This window comes from Delphinus delphis, chromosome 19 (assembly GCF_949987515.2).
Source record: "Delphinus delphis chromosome 19, mDelDel1.2, whole genome shotgun sequence".
NCBI classification, from domain to species: Eukaryota; Metazoa; Chordata; class Mammalia; order Artiodactyla; family Delphinidae; genus Delphinus; species Delphinus delphis.
Window position 1 is genome coordinate 51,264,749 of NC_082701.1, and position 13,043 is coordinate 51,277,791.

The 13,043-nt window shown below is 52.7% G+C and overlaps 1 protein-coding gene and 5 non-coding genes across 6 annotated transcripts; 4 read left to right on the forward strand and 2 right to left on the reverse strand.

Annotated features, from left to right (window-relative positions):
* Nucleotides 1-118: 118 nt before the first annotated feature.
* On the forward strand, nt 119-191 carry TRNAK-UUU (transfer RNA lysine (anticodon UUU)). The gene has a single exon. It is a non-coding gene; the product is annotated as a tRNA-Lys (tRNA).
* A 573-nt stretch (nt 192-764) lies between these two features.
* TRNAQ-CUG (transfer RNA glutamine (anticodon CUG)) lies at nt 765-836 on the forward strand. The gene has a single exon. It is a non-coding gene; the product is annotated as a tRNA-Gln (tRNA).
* A 433-nt stretch (nt 837-1,269) lies between these two features.
* On the reverse strand, nt 1,270-1,351 carry TRNAL-UAG (transfer RNA leucine (anticodon UAG)). Its single transcript has one exon. It is a non-coding gene; the product is annotated as a tRNA-Leu (tRNA).
* Nucleotides 1,352-1,858: 507 nt separating this feature from the next.
* Nucleotides 1,859-1,945, forward strand: TRNAR-UCU (transfer RNA arginine (anticodon UCU)). Its single transcript is given in 2 exon segments — nt 1,859-1,895; nt 1,910-1,945. It is a non-coding gene; the product is annotated as a tRNA-Arg (tRNA).
* A 575-nt stretch (nt 1,946-2,520) lies between these two features.
* HES7 (hes family bHLH transcription factor 7) lies at nt 2,521-4,053 on the reverse strand. The gene is made up of 3 exons (XM_059997037.1): nt 3,958-4,053; nt 3,301-3,388; nt 2,521-2,975 (listed from the first exon to the last, which is right to left on the reverse strand). The coding sequence occupies exons 1-3, from the start codon at nt 4,051-4,053 to the stop codon at nt 2,521-2,523; spliced, it is 639 nt and encodes a 212-aa protein (XP_059853020.1).
* Nucleotides 4,054-6,740: 2,687 nt separating this feature from the next.
* Nucleotides 6,741-6,811, forward strand: TRNAG-GCC (transfer RNA glycine (anticodon GCC)). The gene has a single exon. It is a non-coding gene; the product is annotated as a tRNA-Gly (tRNA).
* The last annotated feature ends 6,232 nt before the right edge of the window (nt 6,812-13,043 follow it).

The window sequence follows — 13,043 nt, forward strand, 5'->3', positions numbered from 1 at the left end:
CCGGCTTCCTCGAGGTGCGTTCTGTAGTCTCCTGCGCGCGTGCATAGGATACCGCTTATCCTCAGCATTTTCGTAAATGCGAAACTCTTATGGGAAGTAGAAGTGCTTGTGTAGCAGAGCCCGGATAGCTCAGTCGGTAGAGCATCAGACTTTTAATCTGAGGGTCCAGGGTTCAAGTCCCTGTTCGGGCGTCTGCCCTTTTTCTCCACCGGTACATGAAAATCTTTAGAATATTTTTGAGTAAATAATTGTATTCATTCAAACATAACAGAGGAAAAGAGTAACGCAAATATTGCTGCCTGGTGTTAAGAGGAAACGGTATTAAGTGCGTCAGGGTATTTTTCAGAAGGCAGAACGAATGACAGTGGAGGGAGAGCGGAGATGTTTTAGAGCAGTGCATATGCGAGCCATACATGCGAATGTAAATTTTCTAGGAGCCACACATTAAAAAGAGTACAAAGAAATAGGTGAAATTTTTTTGAAATTAATTTTAATAACATTTTACTTAACCCATTATATCCTAAATCTTATTTTATCATGTAATCAATATTTTTAAATTATTAATGAAATTTTAACCATTTTTTGTACTAATTACAGTATTTTATACTTACAGCACATTTAAATTCATATTTCAGGTGCTCGGTAGCAGTATCCACCCTAATCCGACAACTCTTTTTTGTCTTCTATGAATGGCAAAGTATGTAAAGGCACAGAATAGGAAGTACAATAATATATATACTGTCAGAAGCTTTTCTTACGGAATGGGTTCCATGGTGTAATGGTTAGCACTCTGGACTCTGAATCCAGCGATCCGAGTTCAAATCTCGGTGGAACCTTTCCTTTTTCGTTTTCACTCAATACCAATGTTCTATTATATTATTCATTAGCTTCATGTATGATATTCTCTTATGTTCTGAAAGGATCTGGAAAGAAAATTAAACTAGGGTCTTACCTTCTGAGCTTTTCAGGCTAGGTAATTCGAGCCTGTAGCACACCGTCAGGAGAACATACAGTAAGTCACTTAAATATATAGCAAGTTGCACTAATTTTGATAGGAATGTTATTTGACGACATGTTAAAGTGGAGATCGATTATGAAGGTCCGAGGTTTCTTTGGCAGTTTCCATTATGTATTGGTTTGGGGCTGGGAGGCAGACCTAAGTTCTGTCTGGAATACACGTTGGTGAGACCGCTACCAGGAGTTCTCATAAAAGTAAGTAATTTACTTTATGAATTAAAGAGTGCTTAAGCCTCGAGAAAAACTCTGGTCTGGCAGCGGTGGGATTCGAACCCACGCCTCCGAAGAGACTGGAGCCTAAATCCAGCGCCTTAGACCGCTCGGCCACGCTACCTGCGTGGGGGAAACCTTTCCTCGCAGTCTTCCTAAGAGACTAGAAAGGAGGAGTGGAGCTACAAATAGTTCTGCTAAATTGGCTGGTCTTCTTTGGCAACTATCGAGATTCCTTCGGAGAGCGGAGCAGCAGATGGGAAGGCAGAGAGACCAGAAGAAAGAGACACAGAAAATTTCCAACAAAACAAGTTTATTCTTATGGGTGGGGCCACATCTGGGAGTGGGATGCGCCTGGACTGGAAGCATCCCCCAAGCGGGCAGCTGGAGCTCTGTACTCGCTCGCTCATTTTCAGTTGCGCTGTCTCCCAGTTTCTTCCACCCCTATGCTCCCGCACTCCCACCTGGCTCACGTGCTTTGCGCACGCTACCTCTTCCAGGCAAGCCTCTGAGGTCCAAACCACGCGCTTCTGTCACACGCCCCGCCCAATTCCCTCACAACCCTCCCCCTCCCCCCGCCCCTTTCCCATTCTAGTACCCGTAAGCCGTCAGACGCCGCCGCCCGCCAGGTGGCTCTGTGGCGCAATGGATAGCGCATTGGACTTCTAGTGACGAAAGAGCGATTCAAAGGTTGTGGGTTCGAATCCCACCAGAGTCGATTTTATTTTATTTTATTTTTTTCCCTTTCCTCTTTATCCGGCTTTTTCTTAAAGGCTCCCATCCCTTCTCCCCCATCCTATCTCACTGTTTTCCATCTGGTTTCAGTTCCAACCTCAGCCTCCGCTCTGCTCTTCTTTACTTACCTGTCTGCCCCGGGTCTTGGGCCAAGGAGAGCAGGACTTGGGGGGGGGGGGGGCGGGAGACAGAAGGGGAGGGAAAGTGGGCGTGGACGCCGAGATAAAGGCAGGCCCCTGGCTCGGGGACACACGGGGATTTAATAACCACTTTATTCCATGCACTAGGGACTGGGGAAAGGACTGGGGCTGGGCCGGGGGCAGAGAGGGTACAATCCTAGACGCAAAGGGGGCAGGGAGAAGGGACAGGAACCAGGGAAATATATATTTATATAGATACTCTAATATAGACCACATCTCACCCGCGCGCTGCGAACGCGCGCCCCGCCGCCCTCCCCAACACCTCCTCACCCCAACGCCCGGGTCCCTCTGCTGCGCTCGGGCTGGAGTCTCTACCCCAACCCCCCAGCCCCCGTCCCCACCCCCACCCCCCCAAAGCTCAGGGCCAAGGTCTCCAGAAAGCGGGCGGCGGGGGCGGCGGGGCCTTAGGCGCCCCGTCTTGTCTGTGAGGAGGCGGCGGCGGCGGCGGCAGCAGTCCGGTGAGGGGGGCCGGCGCGCCGGAATCCCTGGCTCGGGGGGAGCAGGGGGACGGGGACCATGCGCAGCGCGGGCTAGGGAGGCCCTTGTGCACTGGGGGGCGCTGGTGCAGCGCGGGGCCGGGCGCTGGGGCGGCGGGGTCCAGCGGTGGGCGCGGCGCTTGGGGCCTCGGATCTACCGGTTCCGGCCGGGGCGGCTTGGGGCGCAGGTAACCTTGCAGCGCGGAGAAGAGCTGGGCTCGGGCGGCCGGGCTGGCGTCGTGCGCGAAGGCCGCCAGGCGAAGCAGGCACTCGCGGAAGCCGGACAAGTAGCAGCTGGCGAGCGCCTCGGCGTCCTGGGCTGGGGACCGGGGAACACCTGAAGCCGCGGCAGCGGGTACGGCCGGCGGGAGGACGGGAGGGCAGGGCAGGGGTCCCAGAAGGGGGTGGGGAAGGGGCGGGGCGCAGAGATACCGAGGCCGGATAGGTGCACAGAGTCAGGAAGCCAGATGGACCGACAGAGGGAGAAAATGAGGGAGACACAGAGACAGACACGCGCGGGTGTTATTATTAACCTCGCCTCGGAGCGGAGCATGCCACACCCCAAGCCCACCGTCCACCACAGGGTCCGCCCCATCTACCCCGGCCCGGGCCCCAGTGAATTCTCCCCTCCCTCCCTCCGCTGCCCCACCCCCGAGCTGTACCCGGGGGCTCCACCCGGCTTCGCTCCCTCAAGTAGCCCACGGCGAACTCCAGTATCTCTGCTTTCTCCAGCTTCGGGTTCCGGAGGTTCTACAGATGGGAGGGGAGGGCGCAGAGACAGAAAGGGGTGGGGAGAGAGGGGGAAAGTGGCAGGGGGAAGAAGGGAGGGGGGATGCGGGAGCTGGGGGTGCCCCTGGATCGCGTTTGTGCGCGGACCACAGAGCGCGCTACCGAATGTGGAGTGGAGATGACCAAGAATGGTCCTGGCCCACCCTGAGACGAAACTGTCCAACCCGAGGAGATGAAACCAACCCACAGTGTGAGGAGCGGATTTGAACAGAAAACCCGGGGAATGAAATTAACCACCCTGCTGGCTATCTCGGGGAGTGTGGGGGAGGAGGAGGGAGAATTTACAGACCCAAAGGTTGAAACTGACCCCCGGGAATGAAATTTACAGAGCCGGGTGTGAAACTTACAGACCCGAGGGGTGGCGATGAAGATCGCGTTCTGAGAGCGAGAGGGGGTCTGGGATGGGATTCGAAGGGTCAGGATGCCTTGGGGCCAGGGTCGCCAAAGCAGCATATGTCCCCACCCAAGTGGGAAGCCCTGAGACAGGAGGACGGAATGCTTGGGAGGCCGATGATGGCGGAAGAACTGACCTGGTCTCGGGTCCGCTCCAGCAGCAGCAGCCTCAGTTCTTCCAGGCTGCGGTTGATGCGGTCCCGGCGCCGCTTCTCCACAAGCGGCTTCAGCATCTGCGACCAGCAGGAAAGGGAGAGCGGGCCGACCCGACCGAGACTCAGCGCGGCCGCGCAGGCGTCGGAATCCCGCCGCTGGGATAGTGCGGCCTCCACCTCTTCCCCAAGACGCCAGAGAACCTAAGGCCGGACCCATTCGATCCCTCTCCGCTCCCCCTCCCAACGCCCCTAGGGTCAATTTCTGTAGCTCGCCTCCTCTCTCGGGTCTTCTGCATTCTCTCTCATTCTTGTCCTCCCTCCTCCCCTCTCTGTGTCTCTCCTCCTCCTCTTTTCTCTCTACGTCTCCGTCTCGTGCAGTCTTTCTCTGTCTCAGTGGAGAACTTTGGGGGCCCTCTTTGCGCCCAGACACGTGGGCCGCAAGGCGGCGGGCTGAGTTGGTCGCCCTGAGTGTAGAAAGGGAGATACCCAGAGCGACCGCGCCCCCTCTTCTCCCACTAACCCGCCTGTGCGGTCACCCTTCTCCGTTGGTTCTAAGATCTTCCACCTGGGCTCGGGCCTCTGGAACCAATGCCCTCCAGACCTTCTCTTACAAGGCTGCATTGGCCCAGCTCCGGCTCACAGCCCGCATGGAGCAAGGGCCTATCCTCTCCGCTTTTTGTTTCCACTCTCGTCCCTTAGCTCTGTGCTCCTCCTGCTTATTTTACTCGGACTCTGACCCCCGCCCAAGCCCGCCAGGCCGCAAGGTGTCAACTGCCATTACCTACGCCCCAGACCTCTGCTTCTGCCGCCCACCCAGTGCCAGCTCTGACGCTAACCCCTTCTCCATACTTCGCAGCTTCCTCCCCAGCTCCTGGCTCCTCGGGTTCCCTGCGCACCTCTCCCCCTTCCAGCCCTGCATCTCCAGCCTCTTCTCTGACTTTCGGTCTCAGGGACCCTGTCCCCTGACCAGCCCAGGGACCTCTGCTTCCTCCTCTCCCGCCTCTCACCTTGGGGCTGTCCCTATTCTCGGCTCGATCCCGGGTGACCATTGCTCCTCCGGACCCTTGTGTGGACCGAGTCCCCGCTCTCCCTGAGCCTTATATCCCGCAGGCTCCCGAGTAGGGGGTGGTAAAGACCCGGACCCGCCCCTTCGGCACCTGGCTCCTGCCCGACTCTACCCTGGGCACGAGGCTCCCGGAAAGGGGAGGAGCACAAGGGGGAGGGGTACGAGTGGAACTGGCCTGGGAGTGTGGGAAATGAGAGGCCAGTGCAGCACCGGCTGTTTAAGGACCATAAGGCTGTATAATGAGGCGGGACCCAGCTGAAGGGAGGAGGTAATTAGGAGAAGAGAGAGTTTGAGTAGTTTGGGGATAGAACTCAGGAGTGGAGTTCAGAGTTCCCCCCCGTTCACTATTTCAGCTTTCTTGGGAGCTCACTGTACTCCCCACTAACCCTGAAATCGAAAAGTTAGCATCCCTCAGCCCCTAGGCTGGATCCTATACATCTTTCCCCAAAATTCACCTCCTACTTGAGATAATGAGCCACCTGAGTGTGCTGGCTGGATCCGTTTATTCAACTGGGACTTTGCAGGTGGAAGAGAAGCTCTGTTCAATCTAAGTCAGTCATATTCAGTTCCCCAATATCTGCGTATTCATTGTGCCCACTGGGCACTGGTCTAGGCTGGGACCGATCGTACTGAGATATGGACTGGAGGCCCAGTTTATTCCTGCAAGTTTCAGTAGAAAACGCTTATGTGTTGTCAAGTAGCTATTTTAGAAGCACAGTGAATTAGGTGCTCTGGGAAAGGGTCATCGTGAGGGACGGCTGGACTGGGGTGGGGGAAGCTTCATGGAAGAGGAAGCAAGGCTTTGAAGCACGGGTGGAGAGATCTTTCCACTTAGAAGTATTTGATTCAAAACTAATTATAGGAGATTCAGGGGTGCGGCTGCCAGGACACCTGATACAAGTGAGCTCGTGTTGCTTGCTCCTGGGGATCCCTCGTGATTATGGGGGGGACAAGGAGAAGGCAGTTTTCTTAAAAAGATAAGAAAGGGAACAAAAAAGGGATCAACACCCACCTCAAACCAAGAGTATGCCACTCTGCAGAATGATGCGTGAGACTTGCAGACTTCAAGACAAAGTGCCTGAGAAGATAAAATCAGAGATTTAACGGGACAGCAAGAATGCCAGGGACAAGGACACAGAATGACACGGTGGCGTTGCAGACCGAGTCAGAAGATAGCTGCGGAGTCAGAGACGGATGGGGCTCCTCCGAGCCCTCCCAGCGCCCGTCCACAGCTTGGTTTTTTCACGGAGCCTGCCTTGCCAAAGTCCGAGCCAGGGGAACACAGACCTTGGGGAGGGCGCTCCCATTTGGAATCAGGGAACCCAGCACATCCCACCTCCCCCTACCTGAGCCAAATGGGAGCGCAGATGTGTGGCCCCAGAACCCCCCGCTGCCCCCCTCCTTGGGAACCTGGGCTGGGCTGAGTTTTTCTCACCTGCACGCGAGGCTCGGGGCCCCCGGCGGCAGTTCGCACCCGGGTGTGGGGCCGCCCCTGGCCATATGGGGCGACTTTATGGCCGGGTGACCGGATCCAGGCGGGAGGAAGGATGGCCTGGCGCTCCACCCATGTCAACTATTGGGACCGTTTCTCTGCGAAGACCCTGGCTATAAAGCCTTCCTGGCCATAAAGCCTCCCTGGCCGTAGTCGCCTCGACTCCTTACAAACTGAGTTGGATCTACCGAAGCTTAACTTTCACTTGCATTGGTGGTTCAGTGGTAGAATTCTCGCCTGCCACGCGGGAGGCCCGGGTTCGATTCCCGGCCAATGCATCGTCTGACTTTTCGTCCTTTCTCCAAAGATGTCTTTTCTGATGTATCTGAAAGGCATCTTTAAGATTTCTACCAAATATTAATATTAATACTTAGATTTTTTACTCTGTAGCAGAGTTTGAGGCGCCGGATCCAGCCCCTGATTTCGAACGTCCTCACACTCCCATCCTCCCAGCCTGGGGTTCCGGCTGTCCACACCCCTCCCTCCGCCCCCTGCCCGCACCTCCGCAGGCGTGACCCTGAGAAAGGACCCGGCGCTGGGATCCCTGCCCCGGGGGTCCTCTCTGCCCTCCGCGGGGGAGGGGCGAGGTCCTCCGCCCCTTGAGCTCTAAGGCCCAGTTGCTCTTCTTTCCTTTTCTCTTCCTCGCTCTCTGTTTCTGTTCTCTGGAGCCCGCCTTCTTTCTAAGTCCACGGTCACAGCCTTTTTGTCCCGCCTTCTATCGGCGTCTCTGTCTCTTGCACATTCTTTCCAGGTATCTTCACAACGGCTACGCTGGGTCTCTCTGGGTCTTCTGTGGTCTCTGTATCTCTGGCTCCGGGTCTCTCCGGCCTCTGCATCCCTTTCCGCGTCTGCGTCTCGATCTCTGGGATCGTGTCTCCAGGACTCTGTCCCCTGCCGGCCCTCTGTGCTCCCACGCTCCGGCCATCCCCTGGGAAGCTCGCTCACACCTCCAGGTTCCTGCCACTCCCCGCCCGCCCCTTCCCGGCCGCTTTGATCCCGCACGCGTCGGGCCGGCGGGCGGCCGGGCTCCAGACAGCTGCCGCGGCCACTTGTGAGCGGGGGCGGGGTGGCCCGGGCTCCCGGGCTCCCGGGTTCCCAGGCTCCCGGGCTCGGGCGCTGGTTTTCCGCCGTCTTCCCCCGCGCTCGCGCCCCTCCTCCGGGCACAGTCTCTGGCTGCTGCCCGGGCTGCCACGGGCCCGCCTCTCTAGTTCGCCGAGTCTGGTCCCTCTCGGTCCCTCTCTCCGGAGCTCGCCCCGGGTCTGGGTCTCTGCCTCTGGATCCTGTCTCCTATCTCTTCCAGCTCCATCTGGGCCTCATCTTCCTGCTTCATCTGGGATAGGCTTGGGGTCTTTCTTTTTCGTCTCTGGATTGTGTCAGTGACTGGGCATGCTCTCTTCTCAACTCTAAGGCGTGACAGTGGCCCCCAGAAGGAAACTCTACAACTGTCTGGGCATCTGTATGTCGGTGTGCACAGCCGCTGTGCTCAGTCACGAAGCCGCTATTTATGGAGGGCCTCTTGTGCACCAAGTGTTGTTAGGCATTGAGGGTGCCTTGGACCTGGGCTCTCCTTACATTTACATTATGGTGGGGGCGGGGAGGAGACAGAAAATAAGTAAGAAAGCAGAAAATAATCTAAGATGGTTATGAGGGTGGGGCCAGGGACAACCGGTCGTGGCAATGACTTGAGAGTGAAGGGCTGCTTTACTCTGGGTGATCACGTAATAGGGAAGAACCTTTGTGTTCTGTTACAACTTAATCACTAAAGGGATGTTGCCTATAATCTTAAATTACACATAATGGCCTGTCTCTGGGAACCCTGCCTCCCAGGTAATGAGCATTAAGATAAAATACCTTTATTAGCTCACAGGAAACATCCTGACCAGGCCCACCTGTGCAGGAAGGAAGACATTGACACATCCCTTCTGGAGGCTGACCAGAACCAAGAAATGTTTGACTTTACTCCCTCCCCTTTTGGTATAAAAGAAGCTGAATTCTAACTCAGGCAAGATGGTTCTTTGGGACAGAAGTCCCCCATCTTCTTGGTCAGCTGGCTTTCCAAGTAAAGTAGCTATTCCTTGCCCCCAACAACTCATCTCTTGATTTATCGGCTTGTGGCAGTGAGCAGTAGGGGCTTCGACTTGGTGAGCAAGCCTCGCTGCTGCTCACGGCCAGCTGACCCTGGTTGAGGAATTCTCGGGTAAGGCCCTAGCAGCTGCCAGGACCACTCGTCCTGAGGATCTGCCCTTCAAAATTCCCCAAAGCAGCACCGATTGCCCCAGCACTTGGCAGGCAGAGCAAGGAATCCACGTTTGGGAGCTAACGGGCTCTATACTGTAGGGTAAGTCACTCCGGTGTGTACAGCGGGAAACTTTATTTCCTCTATATTTGGGGGGGTTTTGTCTGGAATAAGCCAATTTGTTTTGTATTTGAGTGGGGGTGCCTTGTTGGAGAGAGGAAAGAGTTGTTGAACTTTTACCTAATTTGTGAACCGGTTCGTTTGTTTCTTTGGATGCTAGCCTTTGTGTGTGCCATTTGTGTTTTGTTTGTCTTGCATTTCTGTATTTAAAAATGGGGAAATGTTTCAACTATCCCTAAAGAAAGTTCTCTGAGGCATGTTTTGATAAATGATCGGATTACAGCCAAGAACCCATGAGTGGGACGAATATATATTATTGAAACAATGTGTGGCCACAGTACCTGTTAGGATCTCCAAAAGGGGTTTAGGCACGGTTATCTTGGGACCCTGTGCACCATGTACTGCTACCCTTGCTGTGTTAATTATGTCATTTGTGGTCTCCTGTGTCGTTGGTATATGTAAAATCCCAAGACCAAACTTGAGGATTTATTTAGGATTTTCTGTTGTCCCTTGGGTTTTTCATTTCATTTTGTTTGGTACTGTTTCTCCATTTACAACCAAATCAATTTTGCGATAGTTAGAGCTTTTACTGATGTCAAATGGAGGAAAGGAACAACAGGAAAAAAAAAAAAAAAAGTCTGTGGGACTTTCCCAGAGAGAAGAGAAGGGTTCCACTTGGTTCCTAAAATCACCAAAAGCCCCATCCCAGAATTCAGCCTGGTTGGTTGATGCCAAAGCAAAAAGGCATCCTTTTGATGGTTAGAAGGGATCAATTGCATTTATGATTTTATGGTGGCTATTCTGTGAGAAAGCAGGGAAGAATAATGAAATCCTTTGTGTGTAAGCATTTGTGCTATTACATCAGGGAAAATGAAAAAAGGAAGGGAATGAGAGCGAGAATATGTTGCTGCAAACCTTAACTCCTCCAGCCAAGCAAGCTGTCTTAGCTCCTCTGATCGTTATGCCAATATATCCACTCCTTCCACCACCTTGCACTCCTATCCAGCCCCACTTCCTGACACTGGGGCTCAGGACTTCCCCTCCTCATAGGGATCCATTAGAAAATCCTGTGTTTGTTAGTTTCTGGGGCACAGGGACTTGGTCTGGTATTGTCACATAAGACCCAACTGGGCGCCCAGTTCGGGCCAGAGGGTACCCCCGGGGCGAGGCGATTTCCCTTATGCGGTTATCTCTTAGGGGGCCTGAATGCCGGCTGGCGGGGCTTCTCAGGCTTGTTTAATTGGAAAGATTTCAACCCTACTTCACAAGGAGGATCCTTTACACCTGAAGCCCACTTGGCAGCCCCCACAGCTGAACCCATTTGGGACCCCAGCGAGGGAAGAAGGCCCTTATTAGAGCACTGCTTCTTCGTGCACCTTGGCAGGGCTTTGAAAATGGGAACCAAAGCAAAAGGGTTTGAACAAAATTCAAGAAATTCAGCAAAACAAATGAAGAACTCTCGGAATTTTTAGAAAGGATTTATCAGGCCTACAAACATCATACTAGTGGAGACCCCGAGGCCCCTGAAAATATTAGAATGGTAAAGTTGACGTTTCGGGGGGCGAAGTGCCTCAGATATCAGGAGAGAGCTGCAAAGGTGAGATGGTGCTTGATTGAACCCTTCTCAGCTGGTAGATGTCGTTCCCTGTTGAACACTTTAAAAGCAACAACAGAAGAAAGAAGATGCAGAAGGAAATGCCACTTCTTTTGGCATAGTGGCGTTGGATTCCCAGAAGGCGAGTAACCTGAGAAGAAGTAACACTGGGGAAGGAACAACGTGCTTACTGTCAGGAGGAAGAACGTTGGAAAACAGATTGCCCTAGGTTAAAACAGAAGAAGAAACGATAAAAGAAGACAGCCTCTCGCATGGCAGAAAGAGAGGAACACTCTGATGAATGAAGAGGCCCAGGGACTCCCTTGGACTTGAGGTACCCAATTCCAATTTCCCCACAGGAGTCCCGGGTAAAATCGACAGTGGGAAATGAGCTGATTAACCTTCTGATAGACCTCACCCTGAAGTTTTTTCACCACGACAGCTTGACGTCAGTCCCATCAGAACAGGCTTTAAGCCTACAGATGGCGCTCATAGTTAGGTTACTTTGTGGCTTCAATTTCTATTGGAAAAAGTGTCCACTTCGTTGCTGGTGCCCCTCGGACAAATAGTACTGACCGGATAGTACTGTACAGTGTTAATGAGAATGACAGTGTCGCAGTTATTCAGTCTCACGGGGGTAACCAGATTGGCTCCTAAGTTGGTAGTGTGCGGAGTTCAGTCGATGTGGATGAAGACACATTACTGCACCAACGTACACAGATGACCTAAAGAAAGAGGAGGGAAGAGTCTAGCTGTTCTCTACCACAAAGGGCGTTTTGAATTGGCACCAATTTCTGGAAGGCCCCAAGGGTGTTGAAAATGCTCAGTTTGGTTCAGCAGTCGCAGCTCTTTCAGATGTCAGCGTGGATGGCTTTCATGACGTGATCATTGGTTCACTTTTGGAAAATCAGAACTCAGGAGCTGTGTACATCTACCATGGTCGTGAGGGCAGTGTTTGCATGAGGTATTCCCAGAAAATCTTGGGATCTGTTGGAGCCTTTAGGAGCCATCTTCAGTACTTTGGGAGATCCCTGGATGGCCGTGGAGATTTAAATGGGGATTCCATCACCGATGTGTCCATTGGTGTCTTTGGACAGGTCGTTCCCCTCTGGTCACAGAGTATTGCTAATGCTTCCTTCACACCAGAAAAAAATCACTTTGCTCAGCAAGAATGCTGAGATAAACCTCAAATTCTCTACTTCTGTGCGAAGTTTACACCTACTAAGCAAAACAATCCAGTGGCCACTTTATATAACATCACAATTGATGCAGACCAATAAATAAACCTCTGTGGGTTTATTTAAGGAACATAACCAACAGTGTTTGCAGAAGACCATGATAGTAAATCAAGCACAGAGTTGCTCTGAGTACGTCATCCACCTAGAGCCCTATGATGCTGTCAGCTCTCTGGATCTGTGTGTGAACATCAATCCGGAAAAACCCTGGCACTAGCCCTGAAGCCTACTCGGGGACGGCCAAGAACTTCAGTATCCCTTTCTATCAACAGAAGGGAAAAAAAAAAGAAAAGAAATCATACACTAAAAAGGAACATCATTAATATATGTCGAGAGACTAATTTAACTTGGGATAAGGCCTTGCCAGTTGCCCTGCTCACAGAAGCAGGCTTAAATTAAGCCCCTTTGAAATATTGTGTGATAGGCCATTCCAGGTGTCTGCCCAGCAGGAGAATCTATAAATGCTCTAAAAGACCTAGCATTTGCCAATTATGTAAAAACGCTGGGCACTGTTCTCATCTCTGTTCATGAGTTTGGGGGTCAGAGCTGGAGGGTAAACATGGAGGAGCCATTGGAAGATAGATGGCTTTTAATGCCATGAGACTGGAGTGCCTAGGGAGAGAGTGTGGAGAGAGAAGAGAAGGAGCGTGGAGCACCCCAACGCTTCGAGGTCAGGTTGAGGAGGAAGACTTGTCAAAGGGATGTAGGGTTAGAGAAGTAGCAAAAAAGCCAAGTGACCTGGAGACCAAGAAAAGACAGTGTGTGAAGGAGGGAGCCGTCAGTTCTAGCTAAGCTGCTGGGAGGTCAAGTAAGAAGGGAGCTAAGCAACCACCCGGTTTAGCTCTTAGAGATCACAGATGACCTGGGGGGAGAGTGACTCTGTGCGGTCCCACTTGAGTGGGTCGAGGTGAGAATGGGATGTGAAGGCATGCAGACGGTGGCTATAGACACAACTCTGTCAAGCTTTGCTGTGAATGGGGAGGAACATTGTTGGCAGCCGGGGCAGAAGAAAGTGATGAGGGTTGCTAGAGTGTGTTTGATGCTGGTGGGAGTAACTAAGGGTGGGTGGGTGGGTGGGTAGACTTCGCTACCAGGTGGAGAAATGGGTCTCAGGTAGTAGGGAAGAGTCCTCACCCCCAGGGAGATGGGGAAGACAGGGGGTGTGGGTCACTTAGAGTGTGGGAAGGATGAGGCAGTTTCCCTCCAGTGGTTCCTGTTTTCCCAAAGAATGAATTAATCCTGTGATAAACCATAATGGAAAAGAATATGAAAAAGAATGTGTGTGTGTATATATATATATATATATATATATATATATATATGTA